This window comes from Dasypus novemcinctus, chromosome 22 (genome assembly GCF_030445035.2).
Source record: "Dasypus novemcinctus isolate mDasNov1 chromosome 22, mDasNov1.1.hap2, whole genome shotgun sequence".
Classification (NCBI taxonomy): Eukaryota; Metazoa; Chordata; class Mammalia; order Cingulata; family Dasypodidae; genus Dasypus; species Dasypus novemcinctus.
Genome location: NC_080694.1, coordinates 34,211,919 through 34,228,654, shown reverse-complemented (window position 1 = coordinate 34,228,654; position 16,736 = coordinate 34,211,919). Strand labels below are relative to the sequence as shown.

Below are 16,736 nucleotides of genomic sequence, written 5' to 3'. Positions count from 1 at the left end.
AAATTGAACAAAATTTCAGGGAACTAAATGACAGCAAGAGACATGCAAACATATGTGTCATGGGTGTCCCAGAAGGAGAAGAAGAGGGAAAAGGGGCAGAAGGAATATTTAAAGAAATAATGGTAGAATATTTCCCCACCCTATTAAAGGACATAGATATCCATGTCCAAGAAGCACAACGTACTCCCATCCAAAAAATTCTGAATAGACCAACTCCGAGACCTATACTAATCAGACTGTCAAATGCCAAAGTCAAGGAGAATTCTGAGAACAGCAAGAGAAAAGTAGTGGATAACAAATAAGGGATACCCAATAAGATTACGTGCTGATTTCTCACCAGAAACCATGGAGGCAAGAAGACAGTGGTCTGATATATTTAAGATACTACAAGAGAAAAACTTCCAGCTAAGAATCTTATATCTGGCAAGATTATCTTTCAAAAATGAGGGCGAGTTTAGAATATTCACAGATAAACAGAAATTTCTAACCAAGAGACCAGATTTTCAGGAAATACTAAAGGGTCTGCTAGAGCATGAAAAGAAAAGATAGGAGAAGCCTGGAGGAGGGTCTTGAAATGAACATTATATCAATAAAAGTAACTAAAATTGTCAAAAGAGTGGTGAAAATAAATTATGGCAGATAAAACCCAAATATTCAGGAATAAACTTAACCAACAATGTAAAGCACTTGTATTCAGAAAACTACAACTCAAAGTTAAAAGAAATTCTAAAAAGGCCTACGTAATTGGAAGAGTATTCTATGCTCATGGATTGGAAGACTAAATATCATTAAGATGTTAGTTCTACTCAAATTGATAGACAGATTCAATGCATTCCTGACAAAAATTCCACCAGCATTTTAAAAATAAATGGAAAACACAGTTATTAAATTTATTTGGAAGGGTAAGGGGTCCTGAATAGCCAGAAACATCTTAAAAAGAAAAAGTGAAGTTGGAGCACTCTCATCTCTGGACTTTAAACCATATAACCTAGCTACAGTGGCAAAAACAGCCTGGTACTGCCATAAAGTCAGACACACAGAGCAATGGAATGAAACTGATAGTCCAGAAACAAACCCTCACATGTACAGTCAAGAGAATTTTGACTAGCCTGTCAACCCCACCCAGTTTGGGTAGAACAGTCCATTCAACAAAAGGTGCCGAGAGAACTGGATATCCATAGCCAAAAGAAGGCAAGAGGACCCCCATCACACTTTATCCAAAAATTAACTCAAAATGGATCAAAAACCTAAATATAAAAGCAAGAACCATAAAGCTTCTAGAAGAAAACGTAGGTAAATATCTTCAATTCCTGGTGGTAGGGGGTAGATTCTTAAAGGAGATAAGAGGAGGACTGAGATGGGCTACTGATATTTAATGCAGGTAGAAGTTTTACTTAGCTTTTCTGTAAAAGTGTGGAAATGTATACTGTAGATGGTAACAGACAGTGAGTAACAGCTAGTTTATAAATAGGGGTGTGGCTGAAAATGGTAGTCTAGAGATATAAATGCCAATTGATGGAATGCTAGAGAATAATCTAGGAATTGAATAGCACAGTAAACCAAGAGGTGGATGAGAATTGTGGTTGATGGTACAGATACAAGAGTGTCCTTTGTCAGCTAGAGCAAATGTATATCACTGTTGCAGGGTGATGGGAATGTGGAGAAGCATAGAAAAATACAGCTAGAGTGACCTACGGACTGCGGTTAGCAGTAATAATGTAATATTCCTACATCTATGCCAAGGATCTATTGTGTTGATAATGGGGCAGTATGTAAATGTGTGTAAAATGTACACTATCAACATGGTAACAACTGGATGATGTTATCTTATATTCTGTAACAAATGTTGCACCACAGTGTTGTGTGTTGATAGAGGGGTGTTGTTTGGGAATTCTTCACATGTTTGTGTTTGTTTTGTAAGTTTACAACTCCTGTCATAAAAATATATTTAAAAAATAATAATAGGGCGGGTTGGGGGGAAAATACACCAATATGCTTTCATAATTTGTAACAAATGTCTCATAACAATGGCAGGTGTTGGGACCCGTGTATGATGCTATGCATGTTTGCTTTGTAAGTTAACAACTTTTACTATACACTTATTGTTTATTTATGTTCATATATAAATGATATAAAATAATAATAATAGGGTGGGTAGGGGGAAACACTTTGGTTATTAGTAATATTTTGACAATGCTATTTAATCACTAGTGAAAAATGTTTAACAACAGCACAAGGTATTGCTGGTAGTAGGGTGAGGTATCAGAGTCCTGTATGATATGTTTGATTTGTAAGTTCACATCTATTACTACGCACTGATTGTTTATGTATATGTATGAGTGATATACTTCAATTACAAAAAACTTCATACATTACTGAATATTTTGTTAATATCCACTTTGGCATTTTGGATCTATGTTATATAAGTGTTTGGCCATGTGGTGGAGAGTTGAGAGGGCCTCCTGGGAAGCCACAACCCCAGCTGAGCTAACAGCCAGCGCCACCTACCAGCCAGTTCTAACACACACGTTTAAGACTATAAACTACCTTCTAGGTAGTGATTTAGCTGCATTCACAAGATCAGATATGCAATAGTTAAATCACCACTGATTTTTAAACATGCAGGGTCATTTCCTTTGTGCATGCTTAATTTCAGTTGATACTAATAATTTATCAATAACTTAATTGCTGAGTGATAACTTAATTTCCAGCTCATGAGCAATTTCTAATTGTTGTCGTATTATTGATTTCTAGGCTAACTATTGTGATTTGAGAAAATTATCTATATTATTTCAGACTTCAGAAAGGTACTGGGACTTGCTTACTGGCCCAGAAGACAGTCAACTTTTGTAAGTGCTCCAAGGGGGCCGGAAGAAAAAATACATTCTCAGTCTGCTAAGAGCGATGCTGGTCAGAAGGAGAGACACCGAACACACCAATAAGGCATCCAGTTGCCTGCAGAAGCCTGCCTCCCACGGGCTCTGGTGGAAAGAAGCTTTACTCACATGGAGAAGAGAGGGGCAAGGTCAGCTGGACTCGTGGGCATATAGGAGAGCCCCTCAGAGCCCTCTGTGTGGCCATTACTGTTTAAAGCCTCAGGCGGGACGCGCTGTGGTGTTTTGTCCCACCTGAGAAGGTACCTATGCCTGCAGAAGTCGAGAGAAGTTCAATGATTTGCGTATAGAAAGGCCAGGACTCAGGAATAATTTTGGGAAGGAAAAAAAGATTTATTTATGACCGGCCGGGCTCGGAGCTTCTCATTCAAACCCCAAGCCCTGGAACAAGAGTTTTGAGTTCTCTTTATCCAGGGGAAGGGCCAAGGTTCTTAGTTTCAGTTCTCAATAAGCTTGAATTAGCTTATCTCTTCCACATCTTAGGTCAGCTTTCAGCCTGGACTTCATACATTCCAGATAAGCTTTTAGCACATTTGGTTTGCATTTTCCTTGAATATATTTAAAGTTTATAGAATTTGCACTGCTAAACTGTTCTTGGGACTGGAGTTGTTGTCGTGGTGACCAAGGGCAGGGCTGCAGTTCTCCCTGTCCCAAGCGCACAGCTCAGGACACAGCTCTAGGAGGAGATGACCAGCGCCCCACCCATAGCCCACATCACCTATATTCTCGGATGACTGAGATAGGAAGGTCGATTGGCCTCGGCCTTTTGGGAGTTGATTCTGCCCCTCGTCACCCTCCCAGGGAAGAGTCAGGAGATGGAAGACAGTGACAGGAATGAGATTTGGAGCTCATTCTATTTTGAGCCCCTCTTTTCCCCTATTCAAGGGGCCCCAAATTTGCTCGCCCCTCCCCCACGAAACCCACCAACAAAAATACAACAGAATTTGGAGTGAATGGATGGAATTCCAAAGAGAATAGTTTGCCCTCCAAGATGTGACACCGGCGGTCTTCTCGGTCACTTCCACCTCAGGGAGAAGTCGCTGCTCAGCTCCCACAGCTTAGGGGAGGCACGCACCCAGAGGAGCGCCCGGCGCGGGGTACGCGCGCTCAGCTTGGCCAACGCCCGCAGCTCCGACCGAGAGGAAGTCACCGCGAGGCGGGCGGCCCGCCCAGCGCCACAGCACCCTCCTCTTCCCCCGCCCAGCTCCACGGCACCCTATAAGACGCTGCTCGGGCGCTCGGCCCTCTCCAGGAGCTGAGGCCGGCGGCGGATCCAGCTAGGGCGCGCGGGTAAGGGCCGGGCCGGGGGCTCCCAGGAGAGGAGGGCGCGGGCGGGGCGGGACCTCCACGGCGCCCCGGGCCAGGGCGGGCCGGGTACCCGCCTCCGGGCCGTGGAGAGGAGGGAGCGAGAGCCGGCGGGGCGCCCGGGGAAAGCGCCCCGGACCCTGGCGGCCGCGGAGAGCCCCTGTGCGCTGACGCCGCTCGCTCCGGGAGGCTCGTGGTTTCCCGGCGACGCGGGGCGTTCCGGCTGCGCCGGGGACGGCGGAGGCCAGGCGGGGCGGGCGAGGGACGAGCGCTACGAGTCACCCGGCGTAGGACTCATGATCGAGGCGGCCGGCTCAACTCTTAGGCCTGGGGACACTAAGCTCCCGCGCTCGGAAGGGGGCGGCGGCGCCAGGCTCCCACCCGCGCCTTTCTCCCCCGATCTGATGGCCGAGGCCCCGGCAGGCGCCACTCACCTGCAGGAGGAACCCGGAGGGGGCGCGTCCGCGTCCCCGGGCCGCCACCTTCCAAGGCTTTCCAGCTCTCCGCTCCCGCCCCAGCTCCGAGACTTTGGGCGCTTCACCTCTCCAACGGTAGTGCCTGAATCCCCCAAACGAGCACCATCCTATTATCCTGGAATGCACAGTGGGGAGCTTAGCTGCGCTCTTCAAATGAACATGTTCCTATTTCTGGAAAATTGGGGGCAGTGGAGTCAGAGAATTGAACCACGGGGACAGCAATGTGCGTGCCGCCAGGCGCAGGAGCTTGGAGGCCTCCAGGGCTGGGGCTGGTCAACGTCCTTCATTATTATCATTATTTTTAAAGTGAACTTTATTTCAACTTCAAAAAAAAAAATAAAATAAAATCACAGAGAAAAGGCAGCTTAAGTTATGAAAGCATTACTTTAAAAAATTCAGGCTGGGCACATTTATTTTATTTCATCTTAAAAAAACAGTTGTTTCTCCAGTGCTTGAAAGATACAGCAATGAGCAGAGATTGGTTAAATGACATGACCAGGGTCTATTTGCTAATGAAGAAAATGAAAAAAAAAAATTACTTCATGATATTCATTGCTCATAAAACTAAATTCCATATTCTTTTTATTTTTACCTTTAGTACTGATATACCTTCTTGCCTTTTGCCACAAGAATATACTATTACTGTTCAACTGCAGCCTATGTTACATTAGTTGTAATTTTTGCACTTCTCACCATACTCTTAATAGAGTATGTAATAGAGGAACATTCCTGTATTCATGTTATTAACCACAGCCCTCACCCGCCACCCAAGCCCTGTGATTTACAAGGTCCTTTCGAGCACATCCGGTCCTGGGTGTACGCCCCTCTGAGTCCTCGGCTCGCCATACCTGTCGGCTCGCTGCACCTGTCGGCTCACCGCACCTGTCGGCTCGCTTGGGGGATAGGGAAAGATTGGGTGGGGTCCTGCCCTCCTGGCTAACGGCGGGGGGCAGCAGGCAGAGCGGGGCTCAGGCGCTGCCTGGCTGGCCGGGGGTCCGTGGGCAGCCCGTGGTCTCTGGTCTCTCGTAGGAAGTCCTTCACCATGGAGCCGCTGAGCGCCGCCAACACCCATTTCGCCTTGGACCTGTTCCAGACCTTGAACAAAACCAAGCCGACTGCGAACGTCTTCTTCTCGCCCTTCAATGTCTCGTCTGCCCTGGCCATGATTTTTCTCGGGGTCAAGGGCAACACCGCGGCCCAGCTCTCGAAGGTCAGCAAAACAGTGCCCCCCTCCCTGCTGTCTTCCGTACCAATTTCAGGTTCAAAAGCTGTGCCTTTTTAGCTCTCACGGGGTGTTAAAAAACGAAGCCCTATTTCTCTGTTCGCCAGCTGTAAGCGATGAGGTCAGACTTGCTTGAGAAAGCCTGAAGGATATTCCATTCCTACACAGGATTTCGTTCATGGCCAGTTTCTTAAGGATTTGGGCACTGACGGTATGGCAGTGACAGAGCCGACGAGAGCCCCTGCCCCTCAGCCGTGAAGCTCATAGATGAGTGGGGGAATTTGACAAAGCTTTCCCCAAAGCCCCGGCCTCTTCTCTTGGGCTAGGGTTTCCAGGTTTCTCTCTGCATGGGATGGCATTCTATAGAGGCATCTTCTTTGGGCTGGGGTCTCCCAGGTTCTCATTGCGAGGGATGACTTTCTAAAAATCCCTGTCCCCTCACCTGCTCCCTTTGAGTACCATATACACCGCTGTCGTTTTCTCTCTTCCTTTGTGGCTTTCACCCAGCATACCTACCAGGCATCCACAATCTTTTCTAAATGTGTAGGTTCCGTTTGGATGTTAGAAAGAGGTTTCTAGTCCCAAGAACAAGACTTAGGAAATGCTGCATGATGGAGAAGTCTGCCATGTGGCCTTCTATTTATTATTTATTTATTTTTAAAGGATTTATTTATTTATTTATTTCTCTCCCCTTCCCCCCCCACCCTGGTTGTCTGTTCTCTGTGTCTATTTGCTGCGTCTTCTTTGTCCGCTTCTGTTGTTGTCAGCGGCACGGGAATCTGTGTTTCTTATGGTCCCGTCATCTTGTGTCAGCTCTCCGTGTGTGCGGCACCATTCCTGGGCAGGCTGCACTTTCTTTCGCACTGGGCGGCTCTCCTTACGGGGCGCACTCCTTGCGCGTGGGGCTCCCCAGCGCGGGGCCGTGTGGCCTTTTAGAGGGGTCAAGGGCAGAGGTGATCCCATTGGTTTCCGGGTTCCTGGAGCCTCGCCCCAAGCCTGGCCCTGAGTGTGGCTCACTGGGTTGGGTCGTCTGAACTAGCCTTGTGTGGAGTTCCCAGGAGAGAGCGGCTGCCTGAGCAGGGCGTGTGCTCAGTGAGGAGGCGTCCTTAGCAAAAGAGAAGGGGCGGTGATGCCCAGCTCTTCCTCTCCATTCCGTGCCAGTTACTTTTCAATTCTGAGCAGGAAAGTCTGGTTTTCCTTGAATCTTCGGGAAAGGATTGGCACAAGTGAAGGTGTTTAAACACCTGCCCACAGGTAGCTAGGAAAGGTGTTAGCTCTAGAATCCCATCTGCAGACCTGTTCTAGCTGCAAAGCTTTTATTTCTGTGATTTATGGAAAACCCTCTGTCGTCATAATAAGGAAGCTTTTTAAAGTTTAAGACAACCTCACATTTTTACCACCTGGAACTGATTGTTAGTTGCTTCTTGCAGGGTTATATTAGTGTCGATTTTGAGACTTTCCAGCAAACATATAGCCTTAGGAAACAAGTTTTGAAGGATTTCCCTCCTGCCCCCATTTCCAGTAAAGCAGTGTAAGTGCTGCTGTTTTGGCCCTATTAATTATGCATATGCTCCATATCTCCATGAATAAAGTGGACTTTGTACAGCCACGTGGTTTTGTTCTTCATATCTTAAAAGAAAGGAACCAGCCCAGGCATCATAAAACCATCAGCGGCCTCTTGATTTCTAACTGCCAGGTGGGAAATGAAGCTTTTGCTAGAAATCTAAGTTTAAAAAAGCTGTTTTTAAATTAGGGAGTTACTGATGATAATAAGATCATCAAAGAAAAAAAACCTCGATGTGCAATTTTTTGTGTTCCTGCATAGGTAATGATTCTTTTATTTTTTTATTCCTGAGAACTCTCAAGAAAATTTTATTTGATGTGTAATCGAATCATGGGCATAGTATTTATGTTTTTCTTTGGGAAGAAAGCACAGTTATATAAAGAGTTGTTCATCACTTCTTTGTGGGACATCATTATAACAAGAGATGTAGGGAAGCGGACTTGGCCCAGTGGTTAGGGCATCCATCTACCACATGGGAGGTCCACGGTTCAAACCCCGGGCCTCCTTGACCCATGTGGAGCTGGCCCATGCGCAGTGCTGATGTGCGCAAGGAGTGCCCTGCCACGCAGGGGTGTCCCCGCATAGAGGAGCCCCACGCACAAAGAGTGCGCCCCCTAAGTAGAGCGGCCCAGCATGAAAGAAAGTGCAGCCGGCCCAGGAATGGCGCTGCACACACAGAGAGCTGACACAACAAGATGATGACGCAGCAAAAAGAGACAGAGATTCCCATGCTGCTGACAACAGCAGAAGCGGACAAAGAAGAACACGCAGCAAATGGACCCAGAGAACAGACAACTGGGGTGGGTGGGGGAAGGGGAGAGAAATTTAAAAAAAAAAAAAAGAGCTGTAAAAGCAGTTTCTAATGTTGTAATTATGAAGTCTCATAAAGCTATAAATTTTGGATTCTCTATTGTTTGCTGTCCACTGAAAAATTAAAAGTATTGGGCTGCGGATCATCAATAAAAGAAATTGAAAACCAGATTTTGATTGAAGCCAACACCAAAGAATAATGCTGTCATTTCAAAAATAAATGATTATAACAAGAATGGTTCTTTGTTTTAGGCTCTTCATTTCGATACAGTGGAGGAGATTCATTCAAAATTTCAGAGCCTGAATACTAGTCTCAACAAACGTGGAGCTTCTTACATTCTGAAATTTGCTAATCGATTATTTGGCGAGAAAACATATGATTTCCTCCCTGTAAGTACTTTGTGCTTCATCTTCTAAAACTGCGACCAGACTGTACAGATTTTTCCAGCATAGAAGTCGGTTTTAATATTTATAAACGTTCATTTGCAATATCATCTTGGATTGTTTGTGATTTATGGAATTAGAACTTGCAGAAAAGTGATTCAGAATGAAAACACACGAGCAACAATATTCCCATTGAATGATTTGGTGGCTCCATGTCACAATTTCTGTAGTGAAGCGGCTGCCCTGGTTGTTTTGTTAAAGGAAGAGTGAATTCCGTGAGTGGCTTTGCAGATGGGGACAGTCTGTATTTGTTCATTTATGAAATTACTAGTCAGAGGTCGTTATGAAAAGAATTGGTCCAAAGTAAAAGGGTTTAAATGGAAGTGAGCCTTTTTGGATGATTTCTGTTGCTTTTAAGAATTTGGGGAAAGCTTTTCTGAAAGCAATAGGAGTTATTCACCACGTTTCCTCCCCCCACCTCCTCTTTTTTAAAAACAGGAGTTCTTGGCTTCGACTCAGAAAATGTATGGGGCCGAGTTGGCCAGCATGGATTTTCAACATGCCTTCGAAGATGCGAGGAAGGAAATAAACCAGTGGGTCAAAGGGCAGACGGAAGGTAAGAGAAAATGTCGTTGTTGTGAACAGGTCTTTCTTTCTCTCCCTTCCACTATCTCCCGCTGTGTTTTATCTGCTCTCTCTTTTCCACTCCCCACCGGACCTCCTGACCCATAAGCTTTTACAATCAGATGGTGCTGTGTATATAGAATTCCGCAGTGCTGCTTTTGCCAGGTAGCTTTCAGATGTTCAACATTCACAAAAGTAACAATTTAAACATGATTTCACTGGAGTAGCGCAAGACTTGTTTTCCCACAAGTTCCCCAGACTACATTTAAAGTTTCAGACTAATATTAGGTAGAGAATAAAAAGGAAGAGAATTTTGAGAAAAATCCAACCTGCTCAAATGTGCTTAATACCCATAAGGAAAGGAATACTGTGATACATGAAACCAACATCCCGAAAGCACTGTGGTCATAAATGCCTTTTGCCCATACCTTGCCACGTAAATCAGGCTCTTTGGGGGTGGGGATGGTGTCCTTCAGGCTGTTTATCTATTTAATAAACCTCTCTTCTAACTTAGACAGCATATGAGTTAATGCCCCTACAGAGCTCCTGACTTCCATGGAAGGATTTCTTCTTGGTCACGCACGTGACCCATTGCTGGATGGAGCCTGTGTTTAATGGAATGGCTGTCCTACCTTTGGGACAGTTGATGAAATCTTTTTTTGTGAGCGTAGGCTTCTACGTGGCAGATTTGAAGAAGTGGTGAGGGAATTTTTTTTCCCTGAGAAATAAGGTCTATTCACAAAGTAAGGATCATTGTTTATTACCCAATCAAGGAATTTTTCGTCTTTTAGCGATTTTGCTTCTTAACTAACCCTCCATTGAGGTAGTTTGTGTTTGGTCTCTTTCCTAACTTGATACCATGTTAAAGGGAATTCAAGGAGAAAGCACACATTTGAATTGCACGTGAGTGTTAATAAAATGTCAGTTCGATTTTGGGATTCTAGTATGTGGATTTTTAAGAACTGTCTCACTCTATCTATTTAGGGAAAATTCCAGAACTGTTGGCCTCGGGTTTGCTTGATAGCATGACAAAGCTTGTGCTCGTGAGCGCCATCTATTTCAAAGGAACCTGGGAGGACCAGTTCGCCAAGGAGGCCACGACCGACGCGCCGTTCAGGTTGAATAAGGTGAGGTGACGTCCCTGCCCAACCTTAATTTCTGCTCTAAAATAATACAGATGATAATTTGAGTGATATGTTCCCACCTGTTCAGAAAGATAAAAAAACAGTGAAAATGATGTATCTGAAGAAGAAATTTCCATATGGCTACATCCAGGAAATTAAATGCCGTGTGCTAGAACTTCCTTATAAAGGCAAGGAGCTGAGCATGATTATCCTGTTGCCCGATGACATTGAAGATGATTCCACGGGTCTGAAAAAGGTAACCAGCTCCTGAGCTCCAGGGTTCACTTTTGCTTTTGACATACTGATTTTCCCAGTGTATGTGGTAGGTGCTTAACAAGTGTATACTGATATTATTGGACTTTTCTTTCCAATTCTTTCTAATTCCTTTCTCAAGTAGCCTATCAACATTGACTACTCTAAAGCCTTAGGTTTACATTTTAAAGAAAGATGTAAAATAATAGTGATCAGGGCTTGTGGCAAATACCTAAAGAGCTACTGAATGTAACATTCATTATTGGCGACTAATGGAAACTCTGCTCTTGGATTAACTTTAGAGTTAGCAAGATGAGGATTGCTTTACAGAAGGAAAAAGAAAAAAAGCCCAAAACACTAGAGTCGATAGCTTCATTGCATACTATAAAATTCGATTACACTGCTCATTATTATTACAAATCATAGAGGTGATTAATGAATTTCCAAATGTGACATGTTAGCTTGGGAGTTAGTCCAATTTCCTGGTATGAACTTGGTATGAGGTGTCCGTTCCATTTCATTCAAAGGCTGCGACATTTCTTACCAGGGCTAGAACTAGGCAAAATTGTGAAGATTACAGTGTTTCTTCAGCGTGCCTAGCTTATGGTAAGATTTTTCTCTACATCCTTCCTAACCAAACTTGCCATCAGGAAGGGGTCTAATATTAGTCATTTGTCTTTATGGAGTATGTGTTGCTCCTTTTCTATTGTATTTCCATGTTAGTCTTTTCTCTGATGGTCAAAAGCAAAGTCCTTAGCTTCATGAAAGGAATGATCAGTATCAGTAGAACAAGTGGAATGATGCTTTTATTATCACCCACTAGCAATAATAATAATGATAATGGTAATAATAATAGCTAGGTGCCGAGCACTTTAGATATGCTAACACTCACACAATGCTCACAAAAATACTGGAAGTAACACTATTATTATCCCCATTTGAGATGAGAACTAAGTCCAGTGTCTTGCCTGCCTTTTAAATTTTTATCAAGGAGCTAAAATTACTAGATTTAACTCAGGTCCACAGATCACCCCAGTTTCAGCGGGGCTCAGAATAAATAGAAGAAACGTTTAAAATTTTCCCTTGTACCACACTAATGATTAGGGTAATAACATAGCCATCCCTGCCACAATGATCCTTCGGTGGTAGAGGGTTAATAAGTGCTGGGTGGATGGACAGGCAGAAGGATGGACTGATGGCAGATAGAAGGATGGATGGATGGATGATGGCTCATGGTGGATGGACAGATAGATGAATGGATGATGGACTCATGTCCAAAGTCATTGGGTCCTAGATGACTCAGAGCTCAGCACAGAACAGAAATTAATGAAATCCTCCAGACGGAATCTGTTTTGGCAGAAAGCATGAAAGAAACTAATAGACAACTGGTATTCAGATCCCTTCATTTAAATGCTAGTGTCAATAGTGCTTTATTACTTCACATATTAGTATTGTTTAACATTGATTTCACCTATCTTTCTCTTCATTTTAATTCCAGATTGAAAAAGAATTGACTTTGGAGAAATTGAATGATTGGACCAAACCTGAGAATCTGGAGAGCATGGAAGTCAATGTCAGCTTGCCTCGGTTCAAGCTGGAAGAGAGCTACGACCTCAACGACCCCCTGGCCCAGCTCGGGGTGCAGGATCTCTTTAGTAGTAGCAAGGCTGATCTTTCTGGTATGTCAGGAGGCAGAGATCTTTTCATATCAAAAATTGTCCACAAGTCCTTTGTGGAAGTGAACGAAGAGGGCACCGAGGCAGCCGCTGCCACGGCCGGCATTGCTACCTTCGCTATGTTGTTACCGGAGGAAACTTTCAACGCCAACCACCCATTCCTTTTCTTCATTCGGCACAATAGCACAAAAGGTCTGCTTTTCTTCGGTAGAGTTACTTCTCCTTAGAGACAGCAGAAATAAAGAATAAAGCCTAGGGCTTTATTTATCTGAGTTTTTAATGGTCAAAATTTTCATATATTTTTAACAATAAAACTACCACCTAACAAATCTTTAACTTCCTTTTGAAGTACAACTCTTTTGGCTTTTTATACCCATTACCTTTAGCTTTGGTTTCTATTTTTCTTTTTTTTACATGGAATAGCTCTGGTGCTTGATCTTTATGTTAGAATGCATTAAGTTTTAAAAACAGAAGAAGAATGAATCAGATTCTTGACTATGGAGTAAGCTGTGAAATTGCTGTATTTTTCTAATTGTGATGGGAGGACATGCTAGTATGGTACCTTCCTTCACAGATAGAATTTTGAAAGCCATAGTACAGAGATGCCCTGAATGTTGAAGGGAGGCTTCAAAACTGATATTTAATTGAAATGTAGGAAAGTACCCCATTTAACGGACAGGATTAGGAAGACAAACTTGTGTGGCTGCTGTTTTTGTCTCTTTGATTAGTATTAAGATGAGGATTCTATTACAGCCCTCTATTTTGTAAACTATTGTATTAAAGAGCCCCTTGGTGATAGACTGCAGTTTCTCTTTGGCTCACCTTTATTCTCCCTGATATGCAGAGTTTGTATGGGATCAGTGGAGTCAAGAAATGGGTATCTTATGATGAGATACCTAGAGACTAGAAAAGTAAAAATATAGGAAGAGAGACTGCTCAGCAATAAGGCTTGCAAAGATCTTTCTATGAAACCAGCTTCTCTTGTGTTTTCTGATAAAGGCTCTTGACTTCCATGATATGACAGGCTGTTGTGACAGTGGGAGGGCTTTATGCAGTGCTGTACTTTGTCAAATGTACTCCTTTGTGTGGGGCTTGAAATCCTGCATTTTCTTGCTCCCACAAAGCTTGTGGACATCGTGAGTTAATAAACTTTCCTAAGATTCTATAAGCCAGATGGATGTCAGTCTTCTTATTTCTCCCCCATCTCAGCCAAGCCACTTCTACAAGCCCAGCAGTACAGATGTTCATTATGGAAGTGAGTGAATCCACAGAGTGAAAAACAAAGTTCTAGCAAATCTCTTATTAACAAGCTTTTCTTCCTGCTTTTTTCTTAAACTATTTATTAAAACCTACCACATTTCAGGTTCTCTTAGCAATAGGATAAAAAGACAAGGAAGCAATAGTCACTGCTTTCTATAATTCTTCCCTTTTGACTCTTTACCCTAAAATCCACTCTGTGATTTAAAGTAAATTGTGCTAATCACAAACAAACTGAATTGCAGGGGCCTAACATCTAGCTCGAATCCTTCTTTTTACATATGAAGAAATAGGCCCATAAACTAAATTAATGAGCAGAGACTTGATTCAATTCGTATTTCATATGAAAAATTTCCAATGCTTGTAATGGTGAACTAAGCAACTCAGACCCCTGAAGGCAAATAGAAAAATGAAGCAAACAAACAAAAGAAGCATCAGCCCCAAAGCAAGGGAGAGTTAACTGAATAGTGAAGCATTACTGGGCCCAGATCCAGAAAAAAATTGGAACTCTAGAGAGTAAATCTGGAAATTGGGACCACTTTAGCCTCAGGGGCATTTGTCAGTATAGAAGAGGTAAGTGAGAACCTAAGCAGGGATTCTGGGGTGGCTCAAGTCTAGGTAGACAAACAGAGTTTGGGCCCATCAAAAGCAGGGTTCCCATTTTGCCTTTGTTTCATAGTTACAACATTGGGGTATGAGTGGAAGACCTCAGGATGCATACCTGCCGTGTTGCTGAATAGCCCAGGAAATCCTAATCCCTGAAATTCAAGTATAATCATTTTGGTTTGATATTACCCATTAGCACGTGGTAGAAGCAAATAAAAATTATCTCTGGGAGAAGATGGCCCTAAAATATCAAATTATTCTTACAGTCAGATCTTCAAATACAATATCCAGCATACAATCAAAGATAACAAGGTAAGTGAGAAGCTAAGACACCCTAAAATAAAACCAGCAGAAACAACAAATAATAGAAACTGGTACAGAGGTGCCAAATACTGGAATTAACACATACAAATTAAAAAATAATTTCCATGTTCAAGATGATAAAAGAGAGGTTAAAAATTTCAATAGAGACTTGGAAAATTAAACAAGGCACTGTATATTTGAATAATAATTACATGGAAATTCTAGAACTCAAAAATACAATAACAAACTAAGAACTCAATATATATAATATGACAGCAAATCAGAGATAGCTAAAGAGAGAAATTTTGAATGGTTAGTTTTGAAGAAATTATCCAAAATGAAGCCCAGAATGACAAAAGGTTGGAAAATACAAATGGCAAGACAAGAGACATAAACGATTCAGTAAAAAGATGCTTAACAGGAGAAGAGAGGAGAAGAGATGATATGGGGCAGAATAATATTAAAAGAACTAATATTCAAAATTTTTATTCTAAAATTGATTTTTATAAAAAGATAGCAACCCACAGATCTGAGAAATCCTACTTAAATCCCAAGCAGGATAATACCAAAAAAAATCTGTCCTTAGACATATCATGGTGAATTGCAGAGATCAAAAACATTAAGAGAAGATGTAAAAGTAACCAGATGCAAGCAATTAAAGAAAAGACAAAGTCCCCTCAAAGGTGCAACTGCTAGAATAAAAACACATATATTAGCAAAAGAAAGACAAAAAATCATAGAATTATTCCTTTAATTTTCTGGGAACAAAAAGCAACAAAACTCTGCATATTAGTCAGCTAAAGGGGTGCTGATGCAAAATACCAGAAACCTGTTGGCTTTTTTAAAGGTTATTTATTTGGGGTAGAAGCTTACAGTTACCAGGCCATAAAGCATGTTACTTGCCTCACCAAAGTCTGTTGCCACATGTTGGAGCAGATGCCAACATCTGCCAAGAGTTCAGGCTTCCTGGCTTCCTTTCTTCCCAGGACTCATTTCTTTCCAGGCTCAGCTGCCCTGCTCTCTCCACAAGGCCAGCTGTAGACTATCAGGCAACTGGCTCTGTCTTTCTCCCCAGGGCTCGATTCTCTCTGGATTCAGCTGTTCTGCTCCTCTGTGTTCTTATTTCCCAGGCTCTAGCCAAAACTCTCTGTGTCCTCCTTCTCCATGTCTTTCCTTCCCCAGGCTCCACATCAAAACTCCAGCATCAAAATTCCAAGCTCCCTTCTCTTCTGTGCAGTTTCTCTGTGAGTCCCTGCCCCCCAAGGGGGTGGAGACTCAATGTCCTCCTGACACGGCCCAATCACAGCCTTAATCATTATTTATTCAAGTAAAAGGAAAACCTCTGAATCCAATACACTTGAATTCACCCAGAGGGAAAGACCAGTTTACAAACATAATCCAATATTTCTTTTTGGAAATCATCAATAATATCAAATTGCTGCATCTGCCAACCTAGAATTACTACATATCCAGAAAAAATATCTTTCAAAATATTTTCATACAAACAAAAACTAGAAAGTTCACCATCATCAACTTCTCCTGGAAAACAAATTCTAGGAAATATTCTTTATATAGAAGGAAAGTCAGATGTATAAGAAAGAATACTATAAGGGGAAGAAGTAGTGTAAATATGATAAATCTAAATGAGTATTGACTATATAAAATAATAATGTCTTTAGAATTGCAAATATAAAAAGAATTAAAACAAAATGATAGCAAAGAAGTTGGGAAAGGAAATGGCGTTAAAAGTTCTTCAAAGGTCCTGGTGCTATCTAGGACAAGAGTAAAAGTACAAATTTACATTAGATTTTGATATATCAAGTACGTAAGTTGTAATATCTAGGGTAAATTACAAGAATAGTAACAAGGCTTATCTTTTAGCTAAAAGAAGATACCATGAAATGGGTTGGCTTAACAATGGGAATTTATTAGCTTACAGCTTTGAGGCTGAGAAAAATGTCCAAATTAAGGCAGCATCAAGGTGATGTTTTCTTCCGAAAGACTTGGCTGCCAAGATCCTTGACTCTTCTGCCAGATGGCTGGGACCATGGTGGCATCAGCTGGTCTTTTGCCTTTCTTTTGGGTTTTGTTGCTTTCAGCTTCTTGCTTCTGTCGTTTTCTCTCTCTATATTCATCTGTTTATAAACGACTCCAGTAAGAAAATTAAGACCCATCCTTATGATGTGGGTCAACCCTTAACTGAAGTAGCCTCATCAAAAGATCCTATTTACAATGGGTC

General features: G+C 42.4%; 1 protein-coding gene across 2 annotated transcripts; it reads left to right on the top strand.

Moving 5' to 3' along the window:
- Window positions 1–4,082: 4,082 nt before the first annotated feature.
- On the top strand, window positions 4,083–13,503 carry SERPINB1 (serpin family B member 1). Of its 2 annotated transcripts, none has more exons than XM_004476564.4 (7): window positions 4,083–4,184; window positions 5,705–5,885; window positions 8,524–8,661; window positions 9,154–9,271; window positions 10,264–10,406; window positions 10,492–10,659; window positions 12,154–13,503. In XM_004476564.4, exons 2-7 carry the CDS (start codon window positions 5,718–5,720, stop codon window positions 12,556–12,558), a joined length of 1,140 nt encoding a protein of 379 aa, XP_004476621.2. In that variant the 5' UTR covers window positions 4,083–4,184; window positions 5,705–5,717; the 3' UTR covers window positions 12,559–13,503. The 2 variants fall into 2 exon arrangements, with proteins under 2 accessions (XP_004476621.2, XP_023439875.2); XM_023584107.3 differs by lacking the exon at window positions 4,083–4,184 and adding an exon at window positions 4,568–4,750.
- The last annotated feature ends 3,233 nt before the right edge of the window (window positions 13,504–16,736 follow it).